This window comes from Schistocerca cancellata, chromosome 5 (genome assembly GCF_023864275.1).
Source record: "Schistocerca cancellata isolate TAMUIC-IGC-003103 chromosome 5, iqSchCanc2.1, whole genome shotgun sequence".
NCBI lineage: Eukaryota > Metazoa > Arthropoda > Insecta > Orthoptera > Acrididae > Schistocerca > Schistocerca cancellata.
This window is the reverse complement of record NC_064630.1, coordinates 389,941,725-389,967,062: the sequence shown is the minus strand read 5'-3', so window position 1 is coordinate 389,967,062 and position 25,338 is coordinate 389,941,725. Positions and strand designations below refer to the sequence as shown.

At 38.1% G+C, this 25,338-nt stretch overlaps 1 protein-coding gene across 2 annotated transcripts in view; it reads right to left on the bottom strand.

Annotated features, from left to right (window-relative positions):
* Window positions 1–2,853: 2,853 nt before the first annotated feature.
* Window positions 2,854–25,338, bottom strand: part of LOC126188028 (armadillo-like helical domain-containing protein 3) — a 128,640-nt gene continuing 106,155 nt past the window's right edge. For both annotated transcript variants that reach the window (XM_049929449.1, XM_049929450.1), the window contains exons 13-16: window positions 15,939–16,014; window positions 10,146–10,224; window positions 9,817–9,933; window positions 2,854–3,207 (exon numbers count right to left, since the gene is read on the bottom strand). In XM_049929449.1, coding sequence (XP_049785406.1) covers window positions 3,115–3,207; window positions 9,817–9,933; window positions 10,146–10,224; window positions 15,939–16,014 — 365 coding nt within the window. In that variant the 3' untranslated portion in view covers window positions 2,854–3,114. The remainder of the gene's footprint in view (window positions 3,208–9,816; window positions 9,934–10,145; window positions 10,225–15,938; window positions 16,015–25,338) is intronic.

Here is a 25,338-nt window from a genome sequence, read left to right as displayed (position 1 = left end):
CTTCACCTCCTCCCCCTCCGCTCGTCCTATCGAAGGAGCTGGACCCACCCACACTGCAGCAGCCGCCGCCTTCTACATCTTGTTGAGTCTCAGAAGGTAGACACGTACCATTCTGGGCATTTTCTGGGGGACGTTTCCACCAGAGCGAAGGCTGAATAGTGGGATAAGACTGGAAGTCTGACATCCCCTGCAGCTACAGCTTCCAGTCCCTCAGAGCATCCCACATTCCTGCCTTCCCTCTCATTGTGGTGCTCCTTATACAATGAAATTCTGTCGCTTTCAGGGGGAGGAATGTTATCATCTAAAGTCAAGCGCCGGCATGCCATTCAGGAACAACACGGAAGAGAAGACTGTGAGAAGAAGTCTGCCAATCGCATGCTGTCCAGACCTCCCTCCAGGATGACAAATGAGACTGCAGCGGCCCCTATGTGAAGAGTACATAAGGCCCCAACCGACTGGTGACAGCCCAGTTCAATAGCAGCATCAACACTAGACACTTCGCTTGTACTCTCTATGAAGCACAGACTTGGGATTGTTTAGACTGAAGAAGATTGATTATTTTGTATGCCGCCCTTTGCTTGACACACATCTGTATAATTGCAAAAGTTAAGTTTTGTAATCATCTTTTTGTAATAAAATTAATTAATATGATTTGTTTGACTTTTTGGGTATCGAATCAAGTATGCAGGCTTCCTAGACACCACACAATGTATGCTGCCAATGTGAAAAAGAATAATAATTGAATTTGGTAGTCAGTGATTTCAACGTCTCATCATTTCTGTCACAGCTATTATATGGTGTGTCTATTTCATTTCCATTTCAATTTTTTTATCCTTTGAGGATGAGACCCTTGATATGACGGACCAACAAAAATATAGCATTGGTATGGGGCCTGTCATATGATGTATCAAACAAAGCAATCCCTCAGTATAAGGCCTGTCATATGATGGACCAAAAAAACACTGAAATGTAACAAAATTTTTGAGCTATTTGGTATTATCGACACAGAGTTGTCATTGTAGCTCCCCAATCATAGTTCCAATTCTTTTTTTAATATCTTATTTTCTGATGGTTTGTTATGAGCAATTCTGATCACATTTTTGTTAATTTTTTGTCTGTTTCCAGATACATAACTGATAATGAAATGTAACAATCAAATTACGGCTGCAGTAGATCGTGCACTGTAATGACATAGGTGTAAAGTAAAACTGAATGCCAGTAACAAGTAAGTAACAACTAAGGTTTTTATTTACTTAGACAGAAAGGAAGACCTAGAAGAATATGGACTGATGATGTAATAGTGGTCATCACTGGTATGGGAGTCTGGGGGTGAGTAAAGAGCAACAAACAACCGAGAAATGTGGGAAAGATCATTGAAGAAGCCAAGGCTCACCAAGAGCTTATGCAGTCCATCCTAGTTACTAAAAACCTCGTTTTTTGTTTGAGTTTTAATGCCACACTACTTTGGTTATGTGACATTATGCACGCAAACTTCTAGCAATGTTTTCTATGAAAGCAGCTCTGAGACATGCCAAATGTGTGTAAACAGATTACTGCCATCCAGCAAAGTGTATTCTGCTGCTCTGCAATATCGCTGTTGCACTTATAGTGCCTCTGCACAAAATTTCCTAGACCACAAGTATGTGAGTATCAATAACAAGTTAAACTGAACAACATGCACTGCACTTGTCACCTCTAACATTAAAAAATTTATGGCGCAATCTCTTTTGCAACTTGACTTTGAAACTGGTCGCTAGTAGTATTTATAGGCCCTCTGTTACTGTACAATTGCAATAAAAAAAAGTAACTGCACACCAAAAACTGTGAATCAATGTGAAAATTACATTAGCCCATACAGCCATCTCTGCAATATCTGGTTCTAAATTGGTTCCTGTCTTCAATGTTTAAATTAGAAACTGCCACAAATCTCTCTCATACCAGTACATTATCTGTACACGGCATGTTTACATGCAATTTCATCTGTTTCTAAATTTCCTTCCTCACTATTCTGAGAAACTCAGTCCTTCCTGTTTTGAGATCATGTAGCCATTTAAGTTCAAAGTTACATCTGCTTCATAGAAACATTGACAACTACTCACAGCAAACTGCATCAATGAACTCATTCCTCTTCCCACTAACTTTGATTATTTATGAAATATATCCAAGTTGAATCCTAGTAATATGAATACCTACTTATCACTTGCTGGACACTCCAACAGGCAGCACTAGCACCTTCGCCCACCCTTACCCTGCTATCTATCCTCCTCCCCACCCCCAAGCCTCCCTTACCTCCATTACCCCCCACCCTAACTAGATTGCTCCTCGCATCAGACACAGTCACAGTCAGGCCTTAGTGCCCAAGGAAGTGGCCGTGTATGTGAGTTGTGTGAATTGTGTGAGGTTTCTACTTCTGAAACACTTTGTCTGAAAGTTGGAATACTTCCAGCATTCTTTTTGACTGTGCTTTTCTGTGACTTACAACTTTCTCTTTGGTGATAAGAAGCAATCTATCTTTTTAATACTGTTGTTAATACTTACTACAACATATTTTGAGGATTATGTTGGTCCCTCTGGATGTTTTGACTGCAATGTTGGAGTCAGTCTCACTTCTAATTTCAGAAACCTCCACCTTACAGACGCAATAGAGTACATATACACTTAACCACACACATGCGAATCACGTTTAGAACAACATATTGTTTCACTAACAAATCATCACCAATGTTTTCCCACTAGACAAGTATGCTTGACAAATGGAATTACAAAGAACTATTCAAAGCGATTTTTCAAAATAGTTATCATCATATTACATTATTTCAATAAGTTATAGAACATGTTTCACAATAAAACTCATTATGAAAATGAGGAAGTGTAATTGTCAGCAAAGCAGTAACACTTCTATCTAATACAACAACATGATATGTTTTTCTTTTTTTACAAATTTTATCAGTCTTTGTCTGCTGGTCATTAATTCTGCCTCACAATTCACTATAAAATTGTTTTTACAAATTAACAACATGTATGTCAGGCTGAAACATGCAAAGTTATCGCTTTCATACACGATTTTTACAGTTTTTGTTTTTGGAAAAGTACTCCATAGAAAAAATATCCATCTTAGGAAATTGATGAAAACTCCTGTAGAATAAGCTGCGAATCCATGGATGCAAAATCTATATTCTGTCGAGTATCATTTACTACACTTCGAACCTGTAAAAGAAAGAACATAAAAATTTATAGCACTGGCATCACATGCTACTGATACAAAACTGCAATCACAACAGGTTGACCTACAAGTTGGCCACTTCCTTTCTGGCTTAATTAAAGCAAATCCATATTTTGGCTAGTAACTAGCCATTAACAATGCCCTAGTATGTCAAACCCTGTTGTTCACGCTCCTGTCAGAGTTCATTCATTGAGTCTTGAATGAACTGTCACAGGAGTCCAAACAACAGGGCTTAACAAAATAGGCATTGATAATGGCTAGTTACCAGTTGCAATCTGGAAGGAAATGACTGACTGCTGCTTTCCATCATTTTGAAACTCAGGTTACAGTCATTGGGTGAATTCCACATTCCTGATGGATGGTAATTTGATGAAATAATAACCTGACTTGCCAAAGCCAGCTCTACCATGTAGATGAATTAAGCACAAACATACGGCGCACTAATTTATGGGTGGAAATTCAGAAAATTTCTACAAATTAGATTTTTTCTCTGTTCACATTCTCAGTGGTTTAAATTTCTGGCCGAATTACAGGTACACGGCAAAAGTCTAGTAGATATTAAAATTAATTACCAATCTATGAGGAAGAATAGGTAGGTGTGAGACGTGTGGAAGTTTGGGTCAGTCTGGGGAGGATGCTCAGACAGCCTAAGTGATGAGGTGGGAATCTGAGTTTGAATCCCAGTCCACCACAAATTTTCATATGTTGCTTTAGGTAGTAATCTATGCCTATCACATTTAAGTTTAATTTCAGGAAAAAATTTCAACTTTTTTTTATGCCCTTTAAGTCTACACTTTGTTAATTTGCAGTTGTTCTTTTCCTTACTGAACCTACTTCTGCCTCATTACAATTACTTATTAGCAACCTAAAAATATAATATTACAAGATTATAATGGTTGTTGAAAAGGGGGGGGGGGTGGGGTGGAGGATGGGAATCTGGTGCCGGCAGTGATAGGGGTTTTTGTTTAGTTTCCTTTTCTTTTCTTTTGAGGGGGAGGGCAACTACATCATTTGCTTGAGTTCTACTACACTGGCACTGTGTACTACAAACACCTAAATTCAAATTACTGCAAAATACTTGAGCTGTACTATTTATTCTATTTTCAAACAAATTGCTAATGGATGTTTTCATACATTCCTAAGAACTTTCTTGTAGTGTTCAAATACATCTTTTTCTACAAACACCAAATGAATCTACACAATCCTTATTCGCCATAAAATTATGTACTCATATTACCGTATCAGTACGTCCACTGTCTTTTCCTGACTCTTCTATCTTACTGATGGAGTCTCTAGAAAATTAACTGCACAACAATCAGGTCAATGTTCTCCTTTGTTGTAGAAAACTCTCTCTGATCTATGCCACACTTGTTTTCCTTCCCTAACATTCCTGCTATAAATCTAGTGCAAGACCTGTCCCATACATCCTCCCACCACCACCTACCCCAGTCCCGTCACAGGCGTCTCCTAACCCACTGCCTGTGAAAGCAGAAATGTGATCTATAAACTAAGCTGCAACCACTGTACTGCTTTCTATGTGGGCATAACAACTGACAAGCTGTCTGTCTGCAAGAATGGCCACTACCAAACTGTGGGGAAGAGACAGTTGGATCACCCATTGCTAAACATGCTGCCCAGCATTATTCGCCTCACTTCAATGACTGCTTTGCAGCCTATGCCATTGGGATTCTTCCTACCAACACCCGCTTTTCTGAATTGTCCATGTGGGAAATACATGCTGCGATGTTTTACTCAAATTACTGCTTGATTGTTCTAATTAACTATTGTTATTTGGCATCTATAAATACTGTATTCTGCCTTTTTATCTATTTTTTGCTCCCAATTTGATATATTTTATTTCACTTTATTCTGCCAACACCTTTCTTCGCTATATAAATGCTACAGATACATTCCAGACCTCTTCATGTTTTACTTATTACAAGTAATCTTTTACTAATATAATAATAATAATAATAATAATAATAATAATAATAATATAGGATGAAACTACAATTTAACAAATGTAGAAATAGAAGCAAACTGACAACAGATACATGCTAAATTTGACAGATTTACTAGCATCTGGAATTGATGTGAAATCTGTCAGACAAATGAGAAATGAACAATGTAACATTCCTAGAAGATCCTAATGAAGACCTGTTTGTTATTAAAGTGGACCTTTCAAATTTGTATGTCACAAACTAAAATGGAGCATGCCAAAGTTGTGTGACGGACTTGCATTGGTAACACGTTGTTTTCCTTCTTTCTCAGCTAAAAGTTCTCTCACCGATGACTGCCCTGCTACTCAGTAGTGAGACTGTGGCCTGTCACAGGGCAGCATTCTGTACTATAAAAAATGTTAATTGCGAGTTTCTTTAGCTGCTGGATTAGCAAATTCCATTCCCTTTATTTCTATGTAGACTAGTACCAGGTAGAATGGTACATCTTCTTCTTCTGTAGATGGAAATGTTTCTCCTGGATGTTCAAAGTCGTTTATCTGTTGGGTTTATGTGCCATATTATTAGAAGGGCACTTTAGCAGGTTGGAGTAGACACAGAGTGCTATGTAACAATAATATACAATATGAAACTTCATCGTAGGTAAAAATTATGACCTGAACTGGAACTTTCTCTTCCACAGGCAATGATCTTCCCAATTAAGTTAGCCAGGTACAACTTATGACTCATACTCACAGATTCAATTCTGACAAGCAGACCAACCTTGCAGTTGAAGGAGGAAGCCATCATGACTTCACATGATGCCACCATTTAGAGCCTGGAGACACATGGCAATGCCAACAAACCAAAGAAATCCAAAGCTGTTCAAACAAGTTCCGATAAGTTGCATAACAATGCCTGCTCCCACATGGCCAATCAGATGAAGGCTATGCAGCAGGAATTTGGTTAAGAAACACTGCAACATCTTCCATACATCCTTGATCATTCACCTTGTGATTTCCACATCTTTAGTGACATGAATAGTGTCATGTGTGGATGTCAGTTTCAGTCGGATGAACATGTGTAACAGTTGGTGCGGTTGTAGATCCATCAGTGGCTGAACACATTCTACAAAACAGGGATTGACAATCTCATCTCCCAGTGGGATACGTCTTAATGCAAGTGATTATTTTACAGTAGAACCATTCCATGGTCCTATTGGGGGGGGGGGGGGGGCGGGGGGTGTTCGTTTTCATTTGATTGCCATTTATATTAGAAAATGTTGATATAAAAACAGCTGGTATAAAATCTCTCTTGCACTCCAGTAAATGCAAAATTATTATGGACATCTTTAGCAGCTATGGTATCCAATGGCTTCTGTCCACATTCAAGTTAGTATTTGACATCTCTAAAGTGCCACTTAGGCATGCTTGGCACAAATACTGGATAGCCTTGTCACTCGCTTGTCATTGGTTCAATTAATGGCCAAGCATCAATACAAAATATAGTGAACTTTAGAAAACACACACACACACACACACACACACACACACACACACACACACACACACACACACAGAGCATCTTTTACCTATGTTAGGTTTACAACATTAGTTGCCACTGCTGAAGTTACAATTAAGGAGACCACGCTGTGGTTCAGGTCGAAAAAAATCTATTTTCGGTTTTCATCATATTTTGATAGGTTAAGGTTTTATTTAAGTACCCTGAAAAGTATTTTGCTGAAAAAAATTTTTTTTGAACATTTAAAGAGCAATTTTCTATCACGTGTGTTTATGTGCCATGCCCACTTTTCTGCATATATTTTAGATCTTTATATCCCCTACATTCCACGTTTGGGATTTTTTTTTTTTACTCCCGAGTGTGTTGGCTATCCTTGGAATGAAACAGTCGGTATTCTTTTGTTTCTGCTGCTTGTAAACAACAGGCTTTCAAACACGCAGTTAGTTTTGTTCAAGTGTGATTGCGAGTAGTTGTGATATTACATTTGCAGGCATTTTCAAGAAACGACAATTTAGAGGAAACTAGTATAGAAAGCTTTCTGTACAACAGGTTATGTTGCCTGGCAACTATGTTTCTAATTGTAATTCTTCAACAAGTGCATCATCAAAGAAGCTCTCACCATTTCAGGAGAGTTACAACGAATTTACCGTAAGTGACAAGGGGTGCAGTAACATTATTATAAATTTGAGAAGATTATCAGATGTAATTTCTAAATTTGTACAATGTAGACAGTGTGGTGAGTCACAGAGTGTGAAAATTTGTGAGAGTAATACTAGACTAGTTTAAGCCTTACGATCCATTAGCAAGGCCATGGCTGCAGGGAGAACATTTTGTTCAGCGATGAACTTACATCAACCACCAAATAAATTTGAACGGCAATATTAGAGAAAGATGTATGAGCGGTCAGTGAGGAAACCATGAAACTGGCTGCTAGGGAAGCAGTGGAAGAAAATGATGGATGTTTGGATATTGCAGTTGCACTTGATGGAAGTTGGCAGAAAAGAGGACATACTTCTCTGTATGGAGTGTAGACATCGGTAAAGTGTTAGATGTGGAGATAATGTCTAAATACTGCAAATGTTGTAAAGTCAATGAACATAAAGAACACAACTTTGTGGCTAATTTTAGAGGAACAAGTGGTGGTATGAAGTTAATGGAGTACAACAAATATTTCATCACTCCGTAGAAACAAGAGGCGTACGGTGCATCAAATATTTGGGCGATGGTGACAGTAAGGCATACAACAATGTGGTGAACCCCAAGCCATATGGAGATGCCATTATTAGCAAAATAGAATGTGTAGGCCATGTTCAAAAACATTTGGGAACACGGCTGAGAAAAACTAACTGTTGAGATGAGAGGAAAAAAATTAGAAGATGGAAAATTGTTGACCGGACAGGATCGGTTAACTAAAACTGAAATAGAAAACTTGCAGGTATACTATGGGCAGGCAACTAGGAGAAATAAAGAAAATCTGGAGGCAATGAAGAGAGATGTTTGGGCCATATCCTTCCGTAAGTTCTCTACTGGTGATAAGCCATGTCATGGATTGTGTCCATCAGGAGAAAATTCGTGGTGCAAACGCAATAGGGCTCAGGCAACTGAAGAATCTTATTCTCACCAGCATTCTCTTCCTGCTGCTGTTATTACAGCAATTAAACCTATTTTCAGAGACTTGGCTCATCCTGACCTCCTAAGGAAATGTCTTCATGGGCATACACAGAACCCAAATGAATGTTTCAACAGCATAATTTGGAACTGCCTACCTAAAACTGTTTTTGTAGGCATGCATACAATGAAACTAGGAGTTCATGATGCTGTTATTACATTCAATTGTGGTAATACTGGAAAGTGTTGGGTACTGAAAAAGCTGGGAATTAATCCTGGTGAAAATATGATCACTGGGCTACAACATTACGATAAAATGAGGATAGCCGATGCAGACAGCTCTGCATCTAATATGACCAAGAAAGCAAAACAAACATCCAGGAAGGTGAAAAAAAAGCTGGAAGACGTGCTAGAGGCCAAAGAAGGGCTATCATATGCAACAGGACAATTTTAATTAACTGTAAGTAACAAATTTCGTAAGTTTTTTCTTTAAAGTGAATTTCCCACAAATTAAAATTTTCAGTACATATGCCCCATTATATCAGAAAGTATCATAGATAAATGAATGAAATTTTCAGAGACTCTGCATAACATAAAAAGCCACCTCTGGTACTACATTCATTAATATTGCCCCGTTAGGAAGTTCACAAAAAATATTTTCTGTAGAAAAAACTTAATATTTTTTGTTAATAAATTTAAAAAAAAGTATTTCCTTAAAACTATAAAATGGATAGAGTAGATTTTAGTACAGTTGACTCTATTACCATCATTTAACACACAGAAAAATATTAAGGTCCTGCATCAAATAGTCTTTTTCAGAAATGGGTCAAATACTTGCCTAAATTAACATGGGTTAGATAGGCAGGGTGTGGTTCCCTTAACCTTTATAATCAAAGGAGGATATTGCTATCTATTACATTTCATTTGTCATTCAAAAATATTTCTGAGGCAGAGAGTGTGTATATGAACCAGGGAAAGTCAGTCTAACCTCACTAACCCCCCCCCCCTCCCGCTTCCCTCTCCTACATCCTCAACTGTGACTATTATTTAGGGTTAAGATGGGTATTAGAACCACAATGAATTTGTTAGTACTGAAGCATTTTCAGACCACTCTAGTGCTGCTAATGAAGATGAAACATGCTGTGTACTGTCATGAGCGAGGAAGAGCAGGAATGGTTTGAAATCGGCACTCAATGCTGGGCTGACAACTTAACTGACTGACTGGCTTGGACCAGAGGATGTATGGGGTAGTGACTAGAACATCATATGCATATGTAGAACAGAGACAATGATAAAACACTTAATACATAGAACACTTCCACGTCACTGAATACAGTAGGAAATCTGACAGAACATCCTAAAGTTCATGAAGAGATGAACATTTTGAGTATAAGCACTATCTTCCAGCCTGTATTTCCACAGCCAGAAGACTGTCTGTGCAGTTTGGTATGTGGAAAATGTGCCTTCAGGACATAATTTGAGATTTTCCATAGGTTGGCATACAGGCTTAACCTAACATTTTCTTACCATGGAAGTGAAAAAGGCAGCATGTTTTGGTTTCTCTGAATATCGTTCATACTGGTCAAGGCTGTCTTGAAGTTTCAGTGTCAGACTGTCATAATTTTTGCGCACAACTTCCAAAATCTGGAAGAAAAATCATAAAAAATATGAGACAACTGATATTTTAAAAATTGATGTAACTGCACTACTATGTCACCACAAATGACACAGTATGAATTTTCAAAACTTGTGTATAACATTTTTTTAAGACATGTAATGTGTGCCACCAAAAAGCATTAGTGGCTCTTGTCACTAGTGTTATTCAAAACGGTAAACTTTATTCCTCATTTGCTCACCTGTTCTTCAGATGGTGTTGAGAGACCCTGACTAGCCAACCATGATTCAATTTTTGGTTGAAAATGGTTTATAATAGCTCTGGAAATAATAACAGAATCATAAATGTAGTTATATCTAGAGCTTTTTCAGAGAATCTTAATCAAGACATTATGAAAACAAACCATCAACTGTAAGGAGAGGTTAATTACATAAAAGTTTTTACTATAATCTTACTTGACTCAGTTTACCGTATTTACTTGAATCTAAGCCACACTTTTTTCCGGTTTTTGTAATAAAAAAAAAAACGCCTGCGGCTTAGAATCGAGTGCAAAGCAAGCGGAAGTTCTGAAAAATGTTGGTAGGTGCCGCCACAACTAACTTCTGCCTTCGAACATATGTAGCGCTACACAGGCATGCTTTGCAAGCACAAAGATAAATACTGGCACCAAAACCTCTGCGTCAGTAAATAAATTTTTTAAAAAAAGGTGGAAGATGAGCTTTATTCTCCGCCCCGAGTTTCGACCACTGCATTTTCATACATTATCCAACGAAGTAAATACAAATTCCGTATTGTTCATCTTCGAATGTAGCAGCATTTCAATGTACTACGAAAATCCACTGGCAAGACTGTTTGGGATGTTTGTCAATCAAAATGACCAACTCTACGTTCTGAATTTTTTCCTATCTGTGAGAAGAGATGGTTGCTAACAGGAACTTTTATGAATTGTGAATCACATGCAGTATTCTCTTCACCATAAGAATAATACGAACATGAACATTTTGCCATGTATTGTTTCACGTTTAATGCTATCTCATTTAAATCCTGTCTGCCTAATAAACTACGAAACTAGAGTGAGACGACAGCAAACGCGGAAGAATATACATATCATGTCATGTTTATATTCGTATTATTCTTATGCCTAATAGTGACACAGTCAGAAATGAAGCATGGCTATTGACTAGATTTTTAAATCTAGTCAATCTCAATTTTCAAATTGAGAAAATTTTTCGCTAAACTCTTGTTCAGAACATCTTCTATCATACGCAGTCTATTATTTCATTCTTGTTGATCATTATCAAAGAAACCAGCAGTGTAAGTATGCCATTGTTTCGCTAATGAGACGATTACTCTCTCTCTTTTTGATTGTAAGCGGCGGTAGCGCGCCCTAAAGCCAGCCATGCCGCAAGCGGCGACAGGTCGTAAACACTCATCATCAGAATGCGACAAACAATGGATGACACAGTACAATAAGGCATTTTCAGCTTAGAGTGACGTAAACACCTATAACAAAGATAACGGCACATACCAGATCAAAGAAAAATAAGCAATGAATTCAAACGAGACGAAGCATGTGAAAAAGGAAGGGTACCCGTATAAATATAGACGGAGCGCCTGAAGCATAGCAATGGCTACCTGGTAAAGCTTAACTGCTAAGCTTACGACTCGAACCAAACTACTGTAGCTGTGTCGTCATTCATTCGACCTAAATTGTGTCTCACATTACAAAGGACCAACTTTGTTTAGATTTGGAGGTGCGGCCATAAACTTTTCCCTACCCTTGAATTTCGAGTCTCAGATTTCAGGTGCGGCTTAGATTCGGGAATATTTTTTTTCCCCCTTGATTTCGAGTCTCATTTTTCAGGTGTGGCTTATTTTCGAATAAATACGGTAGTCTGGGGTAACGAGAATATGCACTTTCCACACATCAAAAACTCATGAACTAGATGAAAACTTATCAATCACCTAAACAGATGCATAGTTAGCTTTCCTCATTTTACTTCACAACATTAGTTTCATTAACAACTTCCTCTTTAATGTTGCTTCAGACAGAACTAATACTAGTTTCCATGAACACTTTTTTGTAATTTTTAGGTTAGTTCTTATCATGACAGTTGTGAATGTCAACCAGAAAAAACTGCCCATAACCAGTCCCTTTATTTATGCTTACTATTTGTTTCTGAGGATAGCACCTCCCTCAGCAGATGGATTTATTTAAAATTATTGAATTAAATAACACAGATGATTTGTGCTTATTGATTTCTGGAGAATATTTGATAGCATAGACTAAAAACAATCATTTCAGTACATGTATGGAAATATTATAATGCGGATATTTTTGCTGTACTGATATTCAGCAATAAATGTCTTTTCTGTGGTCATAAACTAATTTTTAGAATCATGGCCTCTAAATTCTGTCAAATGAAAATGAGGTAGTTGGGGAAAAGTAAGCAAGCTGTTTATCATTTCAAAAGTAATCACCATAACTATAAATACATTTATTCTGCTGAGAGACAAGGCAGTCAGTGCCTTCATGAAAAGTTGCTTGTCTATGGAACAACGATCATACAAAGGTTTGCACCTCTTCATCTAAAGCAAATCAATGGCCATGAATGTCTTTTCAGGGCACCAAAACATGTGGAAATCACATGGGGAGAGATTGGGACTGTATGGATGATGTGTGAAGCTTTCCCAGCAAAACTTCTGTACTAGGCTGGAAACAGCTTTTGAACACGTGCGCCCACCCTGGAAACATTACTGGTATTTGTCCACTTATATTTATTTTTGATTCTGAACCTTCAGAGTGTGCTATTTCTCTAATGGTGACATGTGTATGGCTGCATTTTTAATTTATGTTGTTTTATTATGTGTATTTTCTTGCAAAAATTTTTTTTCTTTGTGCATTAATGTTTTGACAAGAAGTCTCGTAAGTGTATCTGAAAGAGAAAATGGCCAGACACGTTATACAGAATAACTTCTGAAGAAGAAAGTAGTTGTTGTGAAATGATAATTAAATCAAGACCTGAAGCTGTTGGCAGGCATTGATGTACATCAACAGGGATAGTTGAAACTGGGTGCCCCGACTGGGACTCGAACCTGGGATCTCCTGCTTACATGGCAGGCACTCTATCCATCTGAGCCACCGAGGGCACAGAGGATAGTGCGACTGCAAGGATTTATCCCTTGCATGCTTCCTGTGAGACCCACATTCCAAACTTAATGTCCACACACTACATTCGTAGTGCCCCTGCCCATTACACTCATTACTCATGGCAGACAACCTTACCGAGTCCCATAAGAGATTGAGCAATACACGTGCATCCAGCACAGGAGGAGGAGGAGGTCAATGTCCGGTTAGCCTTAACTGTATGAAGATGGTATCGGTTTTTTCAGAGATGTCACTGGGCACTGATCTCCTCCTTCATTGCTGGATGCACACACATTGCACGATCTATTACGGGACTCAGTAAGATTGTCTGCCACGAGTAATGAGTATAATAGGCAGGGGCACTACGAATGTAGTGTAAGCAGGAGATCTCGGGTTTGAGTCCCAGTCAGGGCACTCATTTTCAACTGTCCTCATTTATGTACATCAATGCCTGTTGACGGCTTAGGGTCTTGATTTAATTATCATTTCATTCTAAGAGAGCTGTATAGTCACCTATGGTATCTGCTCTTTCGGACATGTCCGAAAGAGTAGATACCATCTTCACATTGTTGTTGTTGTTGTGGTCTTCAGTCCAAGGACTGGTTTGATGCAGCTCTCCATGCCACTCTATCCTTTCCAAGCTTCTTCATCTCCCAGTACCTACTGCAACCTACATCATATTGAATCTGCTTAGTGTATTCATCTCTTGGTCTCCCTCTACGATTTTTACCCTCTATGCTGCCCTCCAATACTATGTTGGTCAACGCTTGATGCCTCAGAACATGTCCTACCAACCAATCCCTTCTTCTAGTCAAGTTGTGGCACAAACTGCTCTTCTCCCCAATCCTATTCAATACTTCCTCATTAGTTATGTGATCTACCCATCTAATCTTCAGCATTCTTCTGTATCACCACATTTCGAAAGCTTCTATTCTCTTCCTGTCCAAACCATTATCATCCATGTTTCACTTCCATACATAGCTACACTCCATACAAATTCTTTCAGATACGACTTCCTGACACTTAAATCTATACTCAATGTTAACAAATTACTCTTCTTCAGAAACACTTTCCTTGCCACTGTCAGTCTACATTTTATATCCTCTCTGCTTCAACCATCATCAGTTATTTTGCTCCCCAAATAGCAAAACTACTTTGAGCCTCTCATTTCCTAATATAATTCCCTCAGCATCACTCGACTTAATTAGACTACATTCCATTATCCTCATATTGCTTTTGTTGATGTTCATCTTATATCCTCCTTTCAAGACACTGTCCATTCTGTTCAGCTGCTCCTGCAGGTCCTTTGCTGTCTCTGACAGAATTACAATGTCATCAGCAAATCTTAAAGTTTTTACTTCTTCTCCATGGATTTTAATTCCTACTTCAAATTTTTCTTTTGTTTCCTTTACTGCTTGCTCAATATACAGATTGAATAACATCGGGGATAGGCTACAAACCTGTCTCACTCCCATCCCAACCAGTGCTTCCCTTTCATGCCCCTAGATTCTTATAACTGCCATCTGGTTTCTGTACAAATTGTAAATAGCCTTTCGCTCCCTGTATTTTACCCCTGCCACCTTCAGAATTTGAAAGAGAATATTCCAGTCAACATTGTCAAATGCTTTCTCTAAGTCTACAAATGCTAGAAAAGTAGGTTTGCCTTTCCTTAATCTTTCTTCTAAGATAAGTCGCAGGGTCAGTATTGCCCCACGTGTTCCAACATTTCTACGGAATCCAAACTGATCTTCCCCGAGGTCACCTTCTACTAGTTTTTCAATTTGTCTGTAAGTAATTCATGTTAGTATTTTGCAGCCATGACTTATTGAACTGATATTTATATAATTTTCACATCTATCAACACCTGCTTTCTTTGGGATTGGAATTATTATATTCTTCTTGAAGTCTGAGGGAATTTCGCCTGTCTCATACATCTTGCTCACCAGATGGTAGAGTTTTGTCTGGGCTGGCTCTCCCAAGGCTATCAGTAGATCTAATGGAATGTTGTCTACTCCCGGGGCCTTGTTTCGACTTAGTTCTTTCAGTGCTCTGTCAAACTCTTCACACAGTAGCATATCTTCATTTACATCCTCTTCCATTTCCATAATATTGTCGTCAAGTACATCACCCTTCTATAGATAGGCTCTTTGTATACTCCTTCCACCTCTCTGTTTTCCCTTCTTTGCTTAGAACTGGGTTTCCATCTGAGCTCTTGATATTCATACAAGTGATTCTCTTTTGTCCAAAGGTCTTAATTTTCTTGCAGGCGGTATCTATTTTACCCCTAGAGATATATGACTCTACATCCTTACATTTGTCATCTAGCCATCCCTGCTTAGCCATTTTGCACTTCCTGTTGATCTCATTTTTGAGACATTTATATTCCTTTTTGCCAGCTTCATTTACTGCATTTTTATATTTTCTACTTTCATCAATTAAACTCGAAGTATCTTCTGTTACCCAAGGATTTCTACTAGCCCTAATCTTTTTACCTACTTGATCCTCTGCTGCCTTCACTATTTCATCTCTCAAAGCTATCCATTCTTCTTCTACTGTATTTCTTTCCCCCATTCTTGTCAGTCGTTCCCTAATGCTCTCCCTGAAACTCTGTACAACCTCTGATTCTTTCAGTTTATCCAGGTCGTATCTCCTTAAATTCCCACCTTTTTGCAGTTTCTTCAGTTTTAATCTACAGTTCATAAGAAGAAAGTACAAGAAGCAAAAGAAGTCGATGGGGGGAAAGAAAACTATTTGCTACAAAGAGTTATTTCTGACACATTCTGTGTTTGAATGAAAGAGGAAGGAAGTCTTCATAACTGTGCTCAGTATCTTCTATTACATAATGTACAAAGTTTTTAAAATTAAGTTGTAAAACAATATCCTTACCTAACATTTATTAAACTATTTTTCAGTTTCAGAGCATAATCCTTGTACTCTCCATCCATAGTTAAATACCTCAGAGCTAAAAACAAAACAGAGCAAATTAATTACATCAAAGTTATATTCACTATATATTTAAAAATAAATTCAGCATGGAAAGTATTCATAAATAGGTACTACAAAATAAACTGATTTCAAATTATACAGTTTACTGCAGAAATTTAACTGCAATGACCACATCGATGATTCTTTGCCATATTCAGAAGTGTGGCTAACAAAGCTACAAACATGCATACAAATCATGTGAAGGCCCCACTGGTAAATGCCAAATAATGTTAAAGGATGGAAAAAAGGTTGGCAAAATTAATATGGCAGCTTGAAGATTTGACTTTCAAATAAAAAAGGTCTGTACACGGTACACGTTTTCTGATGGGTCTAATCTCAATTGCTGAAAGCAACTGTGTAGTCCTCAAACACTAAGTCACAAAAAATGGAAAAAAAGTGAACTGTCTTCATGAATTTTCTCTCTTAAGTATTCGTGAAAACATATGAGACTCATGTAACACACAAAGAGGGAAGAGTTTATGAACATACCACTTCCTTTGTTAATGATTATACACTGCCCAGTCACATTCATGTGATCAACTGCCAAAAGCACGAATAAAAACATTTGAAGTGCAGACCACTGTGAGATGTGCAGGAGGAGAATCAATGAGGTTCTGGGAGGTACCAATGGGGATGAGGAGCCATGACAACCCCAGCGTCATCGTTAGCTGCGCCAGGGTTCTCCATTGAGGATCCGTGATGCGAAAGCATGATCAAGGTGGTCCCTTGGATTCTTGAATGGGTTTAAATCCAGGAAGTTTGGTGGTAGTGAAGTACAGTAAACTCATCCTGGTGCTCTTTGAACCACTCACATACGCTGCAAGCTGTGTGCCACGTAGCATTGTTCTGCTGGTAGATGCCATCATGTCAAGAAAAAAGTTCACTGCACGTAGGGGTGGATGTGGTCCCCAAGGATAAATGCAGTCTATTGTTGATCCATTTTGCCTTCCAGAATGACAAGATCATACAGGGAATGGCACAATAACATTCCCCTGATCATAGCGCTCTCTCCTCTTGCATGGATCCTTCTAGCAATTGTTACAGGGTGTTTGCTTTCAGACACCCGATGTCATAATGCCACTGGCCATCTGTCCGATGGAGCGTAACACTTTATTCATCTGAGAAGGCCACCTGTCGCCACTCAGTGGACGCCCCGTTGTGGAACTGGAATTCAAATTTCAACCTTCATTGCCAATGCGCAGCTGTCAGCATGGGTGCGTGAACCTGGCACCTGCTGCAGGGGCCCGTACAAAGCAACATTCGTTGAACTGTCACCAAGGAGATACTGTTGGCAGCCGTTTGGTGGTTCTGGGCAGTCAGTTGCTCGATGGTAGCCTCTACAAATCTTCACAGCCCTCGTTCACCTCTGCCATCTACTGCCTATGGTGTACCTCGGCACGGTTTTGAATAGCACCATCTTGGCACGCGCCTTATTCCACGGTGGCACGTGATCAGTTTACAAACTTGGCTCCTTTGGAAATGATCGTGCACTTTTCAAAGTAAGATAATCTCTTGTGTTACGAAAATGACTGTATGGTGTTCCACTCCCTCTCCCTGACACACTTTATATACCCTCCATTGCTAGTGATATCTGTGAGTCACAGTTACTTCAAGCTGATGTCAAACGTAGATGGTGGTCACATTAATGTGGATGGACAGTGTATTAAGGAATTCAATAAGCAACAAGACAAGTATTGTAGACAATTGTTGTTGTTGTTGTTGTTGTTGTTGTGTTCAATTCGAAAACTGGTTTGAAGCAGCTCTCCAAACTACTCTATCTTATGCAAAGCTCTTCACTTGCCAAGTAACTAATGCAATTTACATCTATTTGAACCAACTTAATACATTATCTCCATAAATTTAGCGTCCCCCCCCCCTGTTCCCCACATCACCACTAACCACTACCAAACTGATGATTCTTCAATATCCTAGGATGCAGCCTAACAATCAACCACTTCCCTTAATAAAGTTGTGCCATAATTCTTTTCGCCAATTTGATTCAGTTCCTCCTCATTAGTTACACAATCTACACATGTAATCTTTAGTATTCTGCTGTATTGCCACATTTCATAAGTTTCTGTTCTCTTATTGTCTGAACTCCTTATTACCCACATTTTACATCCATTCAAGGTTACATTCTGCATAGATTCCTTGAGAAAAGACTTCCAAACATTTAAATTCTTTTTCAGAAATACTTGTCTTGCTATTAACCATTTGCATTTTATATCCTCTCTACTTTGACCACTATCAGTAAGTTATTTTGCTGCAAAAATAGCAAAACTCACCTACAACTTTAGCGTCTCATTTCCCAGCCTAATTCTCTCGGCGTCATTCGATTTTATTCAACTAAATTCCATTACCTTTGTTTTACTTATGTTGATGTTCATAAAGTAGCACCTTTTCCAGACAGTATCCATTCTATTCAACTGTTCTTTCAAGTCCTTTGCTGTCTCTGACAGAATTACACTGTCATCAGCCAACAGCAAAGTTTTAATTTCTTCTGCATGAACTTGAATTCCATCTCTAAATTTCTACTTGGTTTCTTTTACTGCTTGCTCAATGACTGCTCCCTTTCATATCACTCACTCACATAATTGCGGTCTGGTTTCTATATCACTTGTAAATAACCTTTCGCTCCCTGTATTTTATCCCTGAAACCTTCGGAATTTCACAGTGTATTCCAGTCAATATTGCCAAAAGCTTTTTCTCAATCTTCAAATGCCACAAACATAGGGTTGCCTTTCTGGAACATATCTCCTACGAGAAGTTGTAGGGTCGAATATTGCCTGGTGTATTCCTTCATATCTCTGGAAAGAAAACTGATTTCTGAGAAAGTCAGCTTCCAACAATTTTTCTATACTTCTGTAAATAATTTGTATCACTATTTTGCAACCATAAGTTATTAAACTGACAGTTTGTTAGGATTCACCCTCATCAGCACATGCCTTTTTTGGAATTATTATATTCTTCTTGAAGTCTGAGGGTATTTCACCTGTCTCAGATATCTTCATACCAGATGGACCAGTTTTGTCATGGCCTGCTCTCCCAAGGGTTTCTGAGGGAATGAGTCTACCCCATTGGCCTTCTTTTGACTTCACACTTTCACTGTTCTGCCAAATTCTTCTCACAGTATCTTATCTCAATTTACTTTCTCTTTCCTTGCTACAAATTAATTTTTCTGGTGTAGCCATTCACTACATTCCTTCCACCTTTCAGATTTTCCTTCCTTGCTTAGAACTGACTTTATAATCATACAGGTGATTCTCTCTTATCCAAAAGTCTCTTTAATTTTCATATAGGTGACATTTATTTTCTGTCAGCCTCATTTTTAAAATCTGTATCCCCCTTAACCTGCTTCATTTTTTTGTATTTTCTAGTTTCCTTTAGACACTTATACAATGAAACCACTATTTACTGGACAACATGAGCCACTTGTCAACAGTATAACTCATTCACATAACACATGGAACTGTTCACTGCTACTCTAGAACTCATCCAAATTTGATCATTACTTTGTGAATTGATCTAATTACACGAGTAGACAGATGTGGCTGGATTTTCAAAATTATAAGTACTTTTAATGATGATTCCAACTGCAGATGAAAGACTATTCTGAATAGTTCTGGGGATTAAGGTTAGACAGTAACTTACAACTGAGGGAGAAAAAAAAAGAGTACAGGAAAGTTAAATAATAAAGATTTTGTTTATTTGAGTCATGTAGTTTGAAATCCCCGTTCCAGAGTACCTCAGTACACCACCAAAGTAGCCTAAACAAATGATGATCTGGAATATCATGCAGTAATTTGTTTTCTGTATTTGACGGGGAACAATGCTCCTCGAATCCATGCTGGAATGACAACAATGTACCATCAAATGACACAGTGGTTATGTGGTACAGACTCTTCCAGGGTTGCAAAACCAGTCTGACTGACAAACAATGAAGTGGCAGACCATCTCCCTATGAAGAAACTGGAATCACACCAAAACTAGAAGCTCTGGTGCGCAAAGAATGACATACTATGAGGTGATAGTGCAAAAAGCAAAAATCAGTCAAGGACCCTGCTCAAAATTTTGAACATAGTAAAAGTTGCCACCTGTAGGGTCTCATGACTAAAACATTGCAGTTGTATCACGCAAATACAGTATAATTCATTAGCTGCCTAATCAAGAAGGATGCGTACCATTGTTCACTACGACCCCCTAGACAAATCAACAAAGCAAGAGATGGAAATACATGGATTTGCCATCGACAGAGAAGAAAAAGACCCAACCATCATCAGGCAACGTGATGCTAAGTATTTCTTGGAACCACAATGGTATGGTATTAACACATTTGTTTGTTAAGTGTCACAGGAAGCTGTTCAAGGGGATGTGTCTGACGCGCAACAATCCACCAACTCGATCTACATGGAACGCAGTCACATATGCTACTACTTTGGGTTACCTAATTTTGCCTCATACCTTCTGTTTTCTTGACATGGCACAAAGTGACTATTTCTTCCTTCCTCAGATGAAGAAATCATTGCTTGGTAGGCATTTCCAGAATGATGACAAAGTGATTTTCAAGGTCTCTACAGATAAATCACTTGTTGGGAAATATGCATTGCATTTAAGGATGACAGTGTGGAGAAGGATTAATAGCACTACCAAGTTTCATAATTGTATCTTAATTTTTCTGAGGTTGTAATTAATATGTGCAAGTGACCATCCAGCCGCCATGTGCTGTTGCCATTTTTCGGTGTGCACTGAGCCTCGTGATGCCAATTGAGGAGCTACTCGACTGAATAGTAGTGGTTTCGGTCAAGAACACCATCATAACGACCGGGAGAGCTGTGTGCTGACCCCACGCCCCTCCTATCCGCATCCTCCTTGAGGATGACACGGCAGTCGGATGGTCCCGGTAGGCCACTCGTGGCCTGAAGTGGTGCTATATGCTCAGTCCTATCACATTCTTTGGCTGGCTCAGCCAGACTTCTTTAGTTTAAGCACATGTTATTTTATATGTAGGTGTTTTTTGATTGGCTACTGTTCACCTAAAGAAAGTTCGGGTTTTGTTCTTTCCATTAAAGAGTTATTCTATGTAAGCAACATTGTGTTCAGGTTTTTAGGAAGTTCGTAATTTACAAAGAAAAAAAATTTCTTCATTGATTGTTCAACTCTGTTAGCCTCGTTCACGTCACTGTCCTAACACTTGGTTGTTATGCATGTAAACTGTTCCTTGCAGAACCTACTGTCCTTGCATGGGGGCAAGATATTGTATTATTGTACCTTCTTTACTCTTGTGGATAACATTCATCCTGAGTCTCGCAATTATTAAACCTGACTAGGCTCTCAATGATGAATGCCATCCATTTTTCAGTGTTATATAATCCTTAGTACTACTGCCACTAACGTACATTTTGTGTTGGGACCATAAAGATAATATACAAGAAATTAGGGGTCATATGGAGGCATAGAGCCAGTCATTTTTCCCTCACTGTATCTGTGAGTGGAACAGGAAAGGAAATGAATAGTCGTGGTGCAAGGTACCCTCCGCCATGCTCTGTATGATGGCTTGTGGAGTATTTATGTAGATGTAGGCTTTGTTTAGGAATGTTTTAGTGTTATTTGGCTTCTGTCAACTTTTTTTTCATTGCTCTCATGCACTGTACTGCACGTGCACTTTGTAATGTAGCAGTGTTGTGTGTGTGTTGTAAATGCATCCACTGGCTTCTAAGCCTTTGATTACTATAAAATTCACTTATGTATTTAATATTCAGTCGGTGTAGTACAACTTACACAATAAAGCTGCCTCTCCTCACCACAGTTTTTCTAATATACTGAAGTTGTTCATGTACTTATGTGGTCACATATGGTGCCACTGTACTAACTTAATCTCACTTTCTGGCAGCAGTTCCCGTCAACTAAGTTTTACAAAACCACTAATTGAACCTTGTAAGATTTATGCATTGTTTCATATACTTTTGTTTTCTCAATACTTTTAGATTCATATTCAGGTCTTTATTTCTATTATGCACTCTTTGGTCTCTATATCAGGTCGTTCCATTATTTCTGTGGGCACAATATTGTGCCACTGTTCATATACATTCATGCCATCTTATGACAAGTTCTACAAGTTAAGCTTTGTAATGTTGTCTTTCTATTAGTTGAGATCTGAGGCTGACGGCTCATACATGTGACTCCATACCCTGTATGAAGACTTGTCTTTTTGCTATGTCTTCTCTTCAAGCATTTTTTGTTATGCCTTTTGTAAATTAACTAAAATGACCTTTGTCATTTGTGCTTGAACATGGTTTTATTTTTTCCATGAAGATTTTCTGATGTCCAAAATGCATCAAGAAATAAGAATTTTTGAACAGCAAGTGACCAGTTACTCTAGCAACCTATTCTGCAGTGGCATAAGTTTCCTCAAAAGGGCAATAATTGGAATAGATATATCATTTCAGAAAAAAAAGAGGAAATCAGGCCCCCAGGACTATGCAAACCGGACCAGTTTCCTCGTCACCCTCTGTCAATGATATCATTGGATGCGGTATTGAGGTACATGTGGTTAGCATACCAGTCTCCCACCCACTGTTAGTTCTACAAAACCTGGGAATCACTATTTCTCAATTCAACCACCTCCTCAAATGGCCTCACAAGGCTGAGATCATCCTGTTCCAGTCCTCCTATCAAGGAAACATCTCTGCCAGTACTGTGAATCAAACCTGGATCCTCTGCATGGTAGTCACATGCCATCTTTGTGGTCTTCTGGACCTTACTCACTGTGTTAATGTTGTTTTTCGTAGATCATTATATGGTGAGTGGTAGAATGTACTTCAAATACTGCTATTATTTTGTTCATTCGTGCCCAATTTGTGAATGATGAACAACTGTTGGTAAACCTCTGTATGATGCTGAATTTCTCCATCCAACTGTCAAACTGGAATGCTATATCACACAGGGGGAATGGAATCCTATAGCAGCAGTTTTCTTAAAAATAGTTTCACCATCAGGAGAACCATTAATGCATTCTCTCTACACGTATAATGAAGGCTCCATTATTGCTGTATTATTCCAAGCCTACTCCATTAATTTCAGAGGCATTAATGGTCTGAAGATTGTCTATGTATGACTGAAACTGTTGCTCTCTCTTTTTGAGTCATCAGTCTTCTGACTGGTTTGATGTAGTCCACCACAAATTTCTATCCTAGGTCTACCTCTTCATCTCAGAGTAGCACTTGCAACCTACATCTTCAATTATTTGTTGGAAGCATTCCAGTCTCTGTCTTCCTCTACAGTTTGTACCCTCTACAGTTCCCTCTAGTACCACGGAAGTTATTCCCTGATGTCAGAAACAAGTCAACCAAGAGCACAGGAAGACAGTATTACCATCAAATTGAATGAAAACTTTATGAACAAAAAGTCAGAAGTTGCAAATATTTTTAATAATCATTTTCTAAATGTTGTGGATATGGTAGGATCCAGGTGTTCATTAGAAGATGCTAGGCTGTTAATGGAAGAGGCCATACCTATGCAATTTGATACAATTGAAATCTCACCCACTTCTCCCTCTGAAATTAGGAAAATAATAAACTTGCTTAAAAGCAAAAACTCACATGGAATTGATGGCATTTCCAGCAAAATACTAAAAGCTTGTTCTCAACAGATAAGTAAGATTCTTAGCCACCTGTGTAATAGCTCTCTGGAACAGGGCATTTTCCCTGATAGACTGAAATATGCTATTGTTATACCTTTGCATAAAAAGGGGGATAGATCCGATATCAACAATTACCGTCCAATCTCCCTTCTAACAGCTTTATCCAAAATTTTTGAGAAAGTAATGTATTCAAGAGTAGCTTCACATATCTGTAACAATGAAGTACTAACAAAATGTCAGTTTGGTTTCCAGAAAGGTTTTTCAACAGAAAATGCCATATATGCTTTCACCAATCAAATTTTGAATGATCTGAATAACCGAACACCACCCATTGGGATTTTTTGTGATCTCTCAAAGGCTTTTGATTGTGTAAATCATGAAATTCTGCTAGACAAGCTCAAGTATTGTGGCATGAGGGGGACAGTGCACAAATGGTTTAATTCATACCTAACTGGAAGAGTGCAGAAAGTTGAAATAAGTAGTTCTCATACTATGCAAAGATCAGCACATTCCTCAAACTGGGGAACTATCAAGAATGGGGTTCCACAAGGGTCAGTCTTGGGTCCTTTGTTGTTCTTAATATATATTAATGACTTGCCATTCTATATTCATGAAGAGGCAAAGTTAGTTCTCTTTGCTGATGATGCAAGTATAGTAATCACACCTGACAAACAAGAATTAACTGATGAAATTGTCAATAATGTCTTTCAGAAAATTACTAAGTGGTTCCTTGTAAACGGACTCTCACTGAATTTTGATAAGACACAGTACATACAGTTCCGTACAGTGAATGGTATGACGCCATTAATAAATATAGACCTTAATCAGAAGCATATAGCTAAGGTAGAATATTCCAAATTTTTAGGTGTGTCCATTGATGAGAGATTAAATTGGAAGAAACACATTGATGATTTGCTGAAACGTTTGAGTTCAGCTACTTATGCAATAAGGGTCATTGCAAATTTTGGTGATAAACATCTTAGTAAATTAGCTTACTACGCCTATTTTCACTCATTGATTTCATATGGCATCATATTTTGGGGTAATTCATCACTGAGGAATAAAGTATTTATTGCACAAAAGCGTGTAATCAGAATAATAGCTGGAGTCCACCCAAGATCATCCTGCAGACATTTATTTAAGGATCTAGGGATATTCACAGTAGCTTCTCAGTATATATACTCTCTTATGAAATTTGTTATTAACAACCAAACCCAATTCAAAAGTAATAGCAGTGTGCATAACTACAATACTAGGAGAAAGGATGATCTTCACTATTCAAGATTAAATCTAACTTTGGCACAGAAAGGGGTGAATTATACTGGCACTAAAGTCTTTGGTCACTTACCAAATAGTATCAAAAGTCTGACAGATAACCAACAAGTATTTAAGAAGAAATTAAAAGAATTTCTGAATGACAACTCCTTCTACTCCATAGAGGAATTTTTAGATATAAATTTAAAAAAAAATATTAAAAAAATAAAAAAAATAAAAATAAAAAACACAAAAAATGAAAAAGTTGTTATATTAACTTAAGTATGTTGTTAAATTAACTTAATTATGTCATGTACTGGAAAATTTGACTCGTTCCACATCATTACGAAATATCGTATTCATGATCCATGGAACTAGTATTAATCTAATCTAATCTAATCTTAGCAG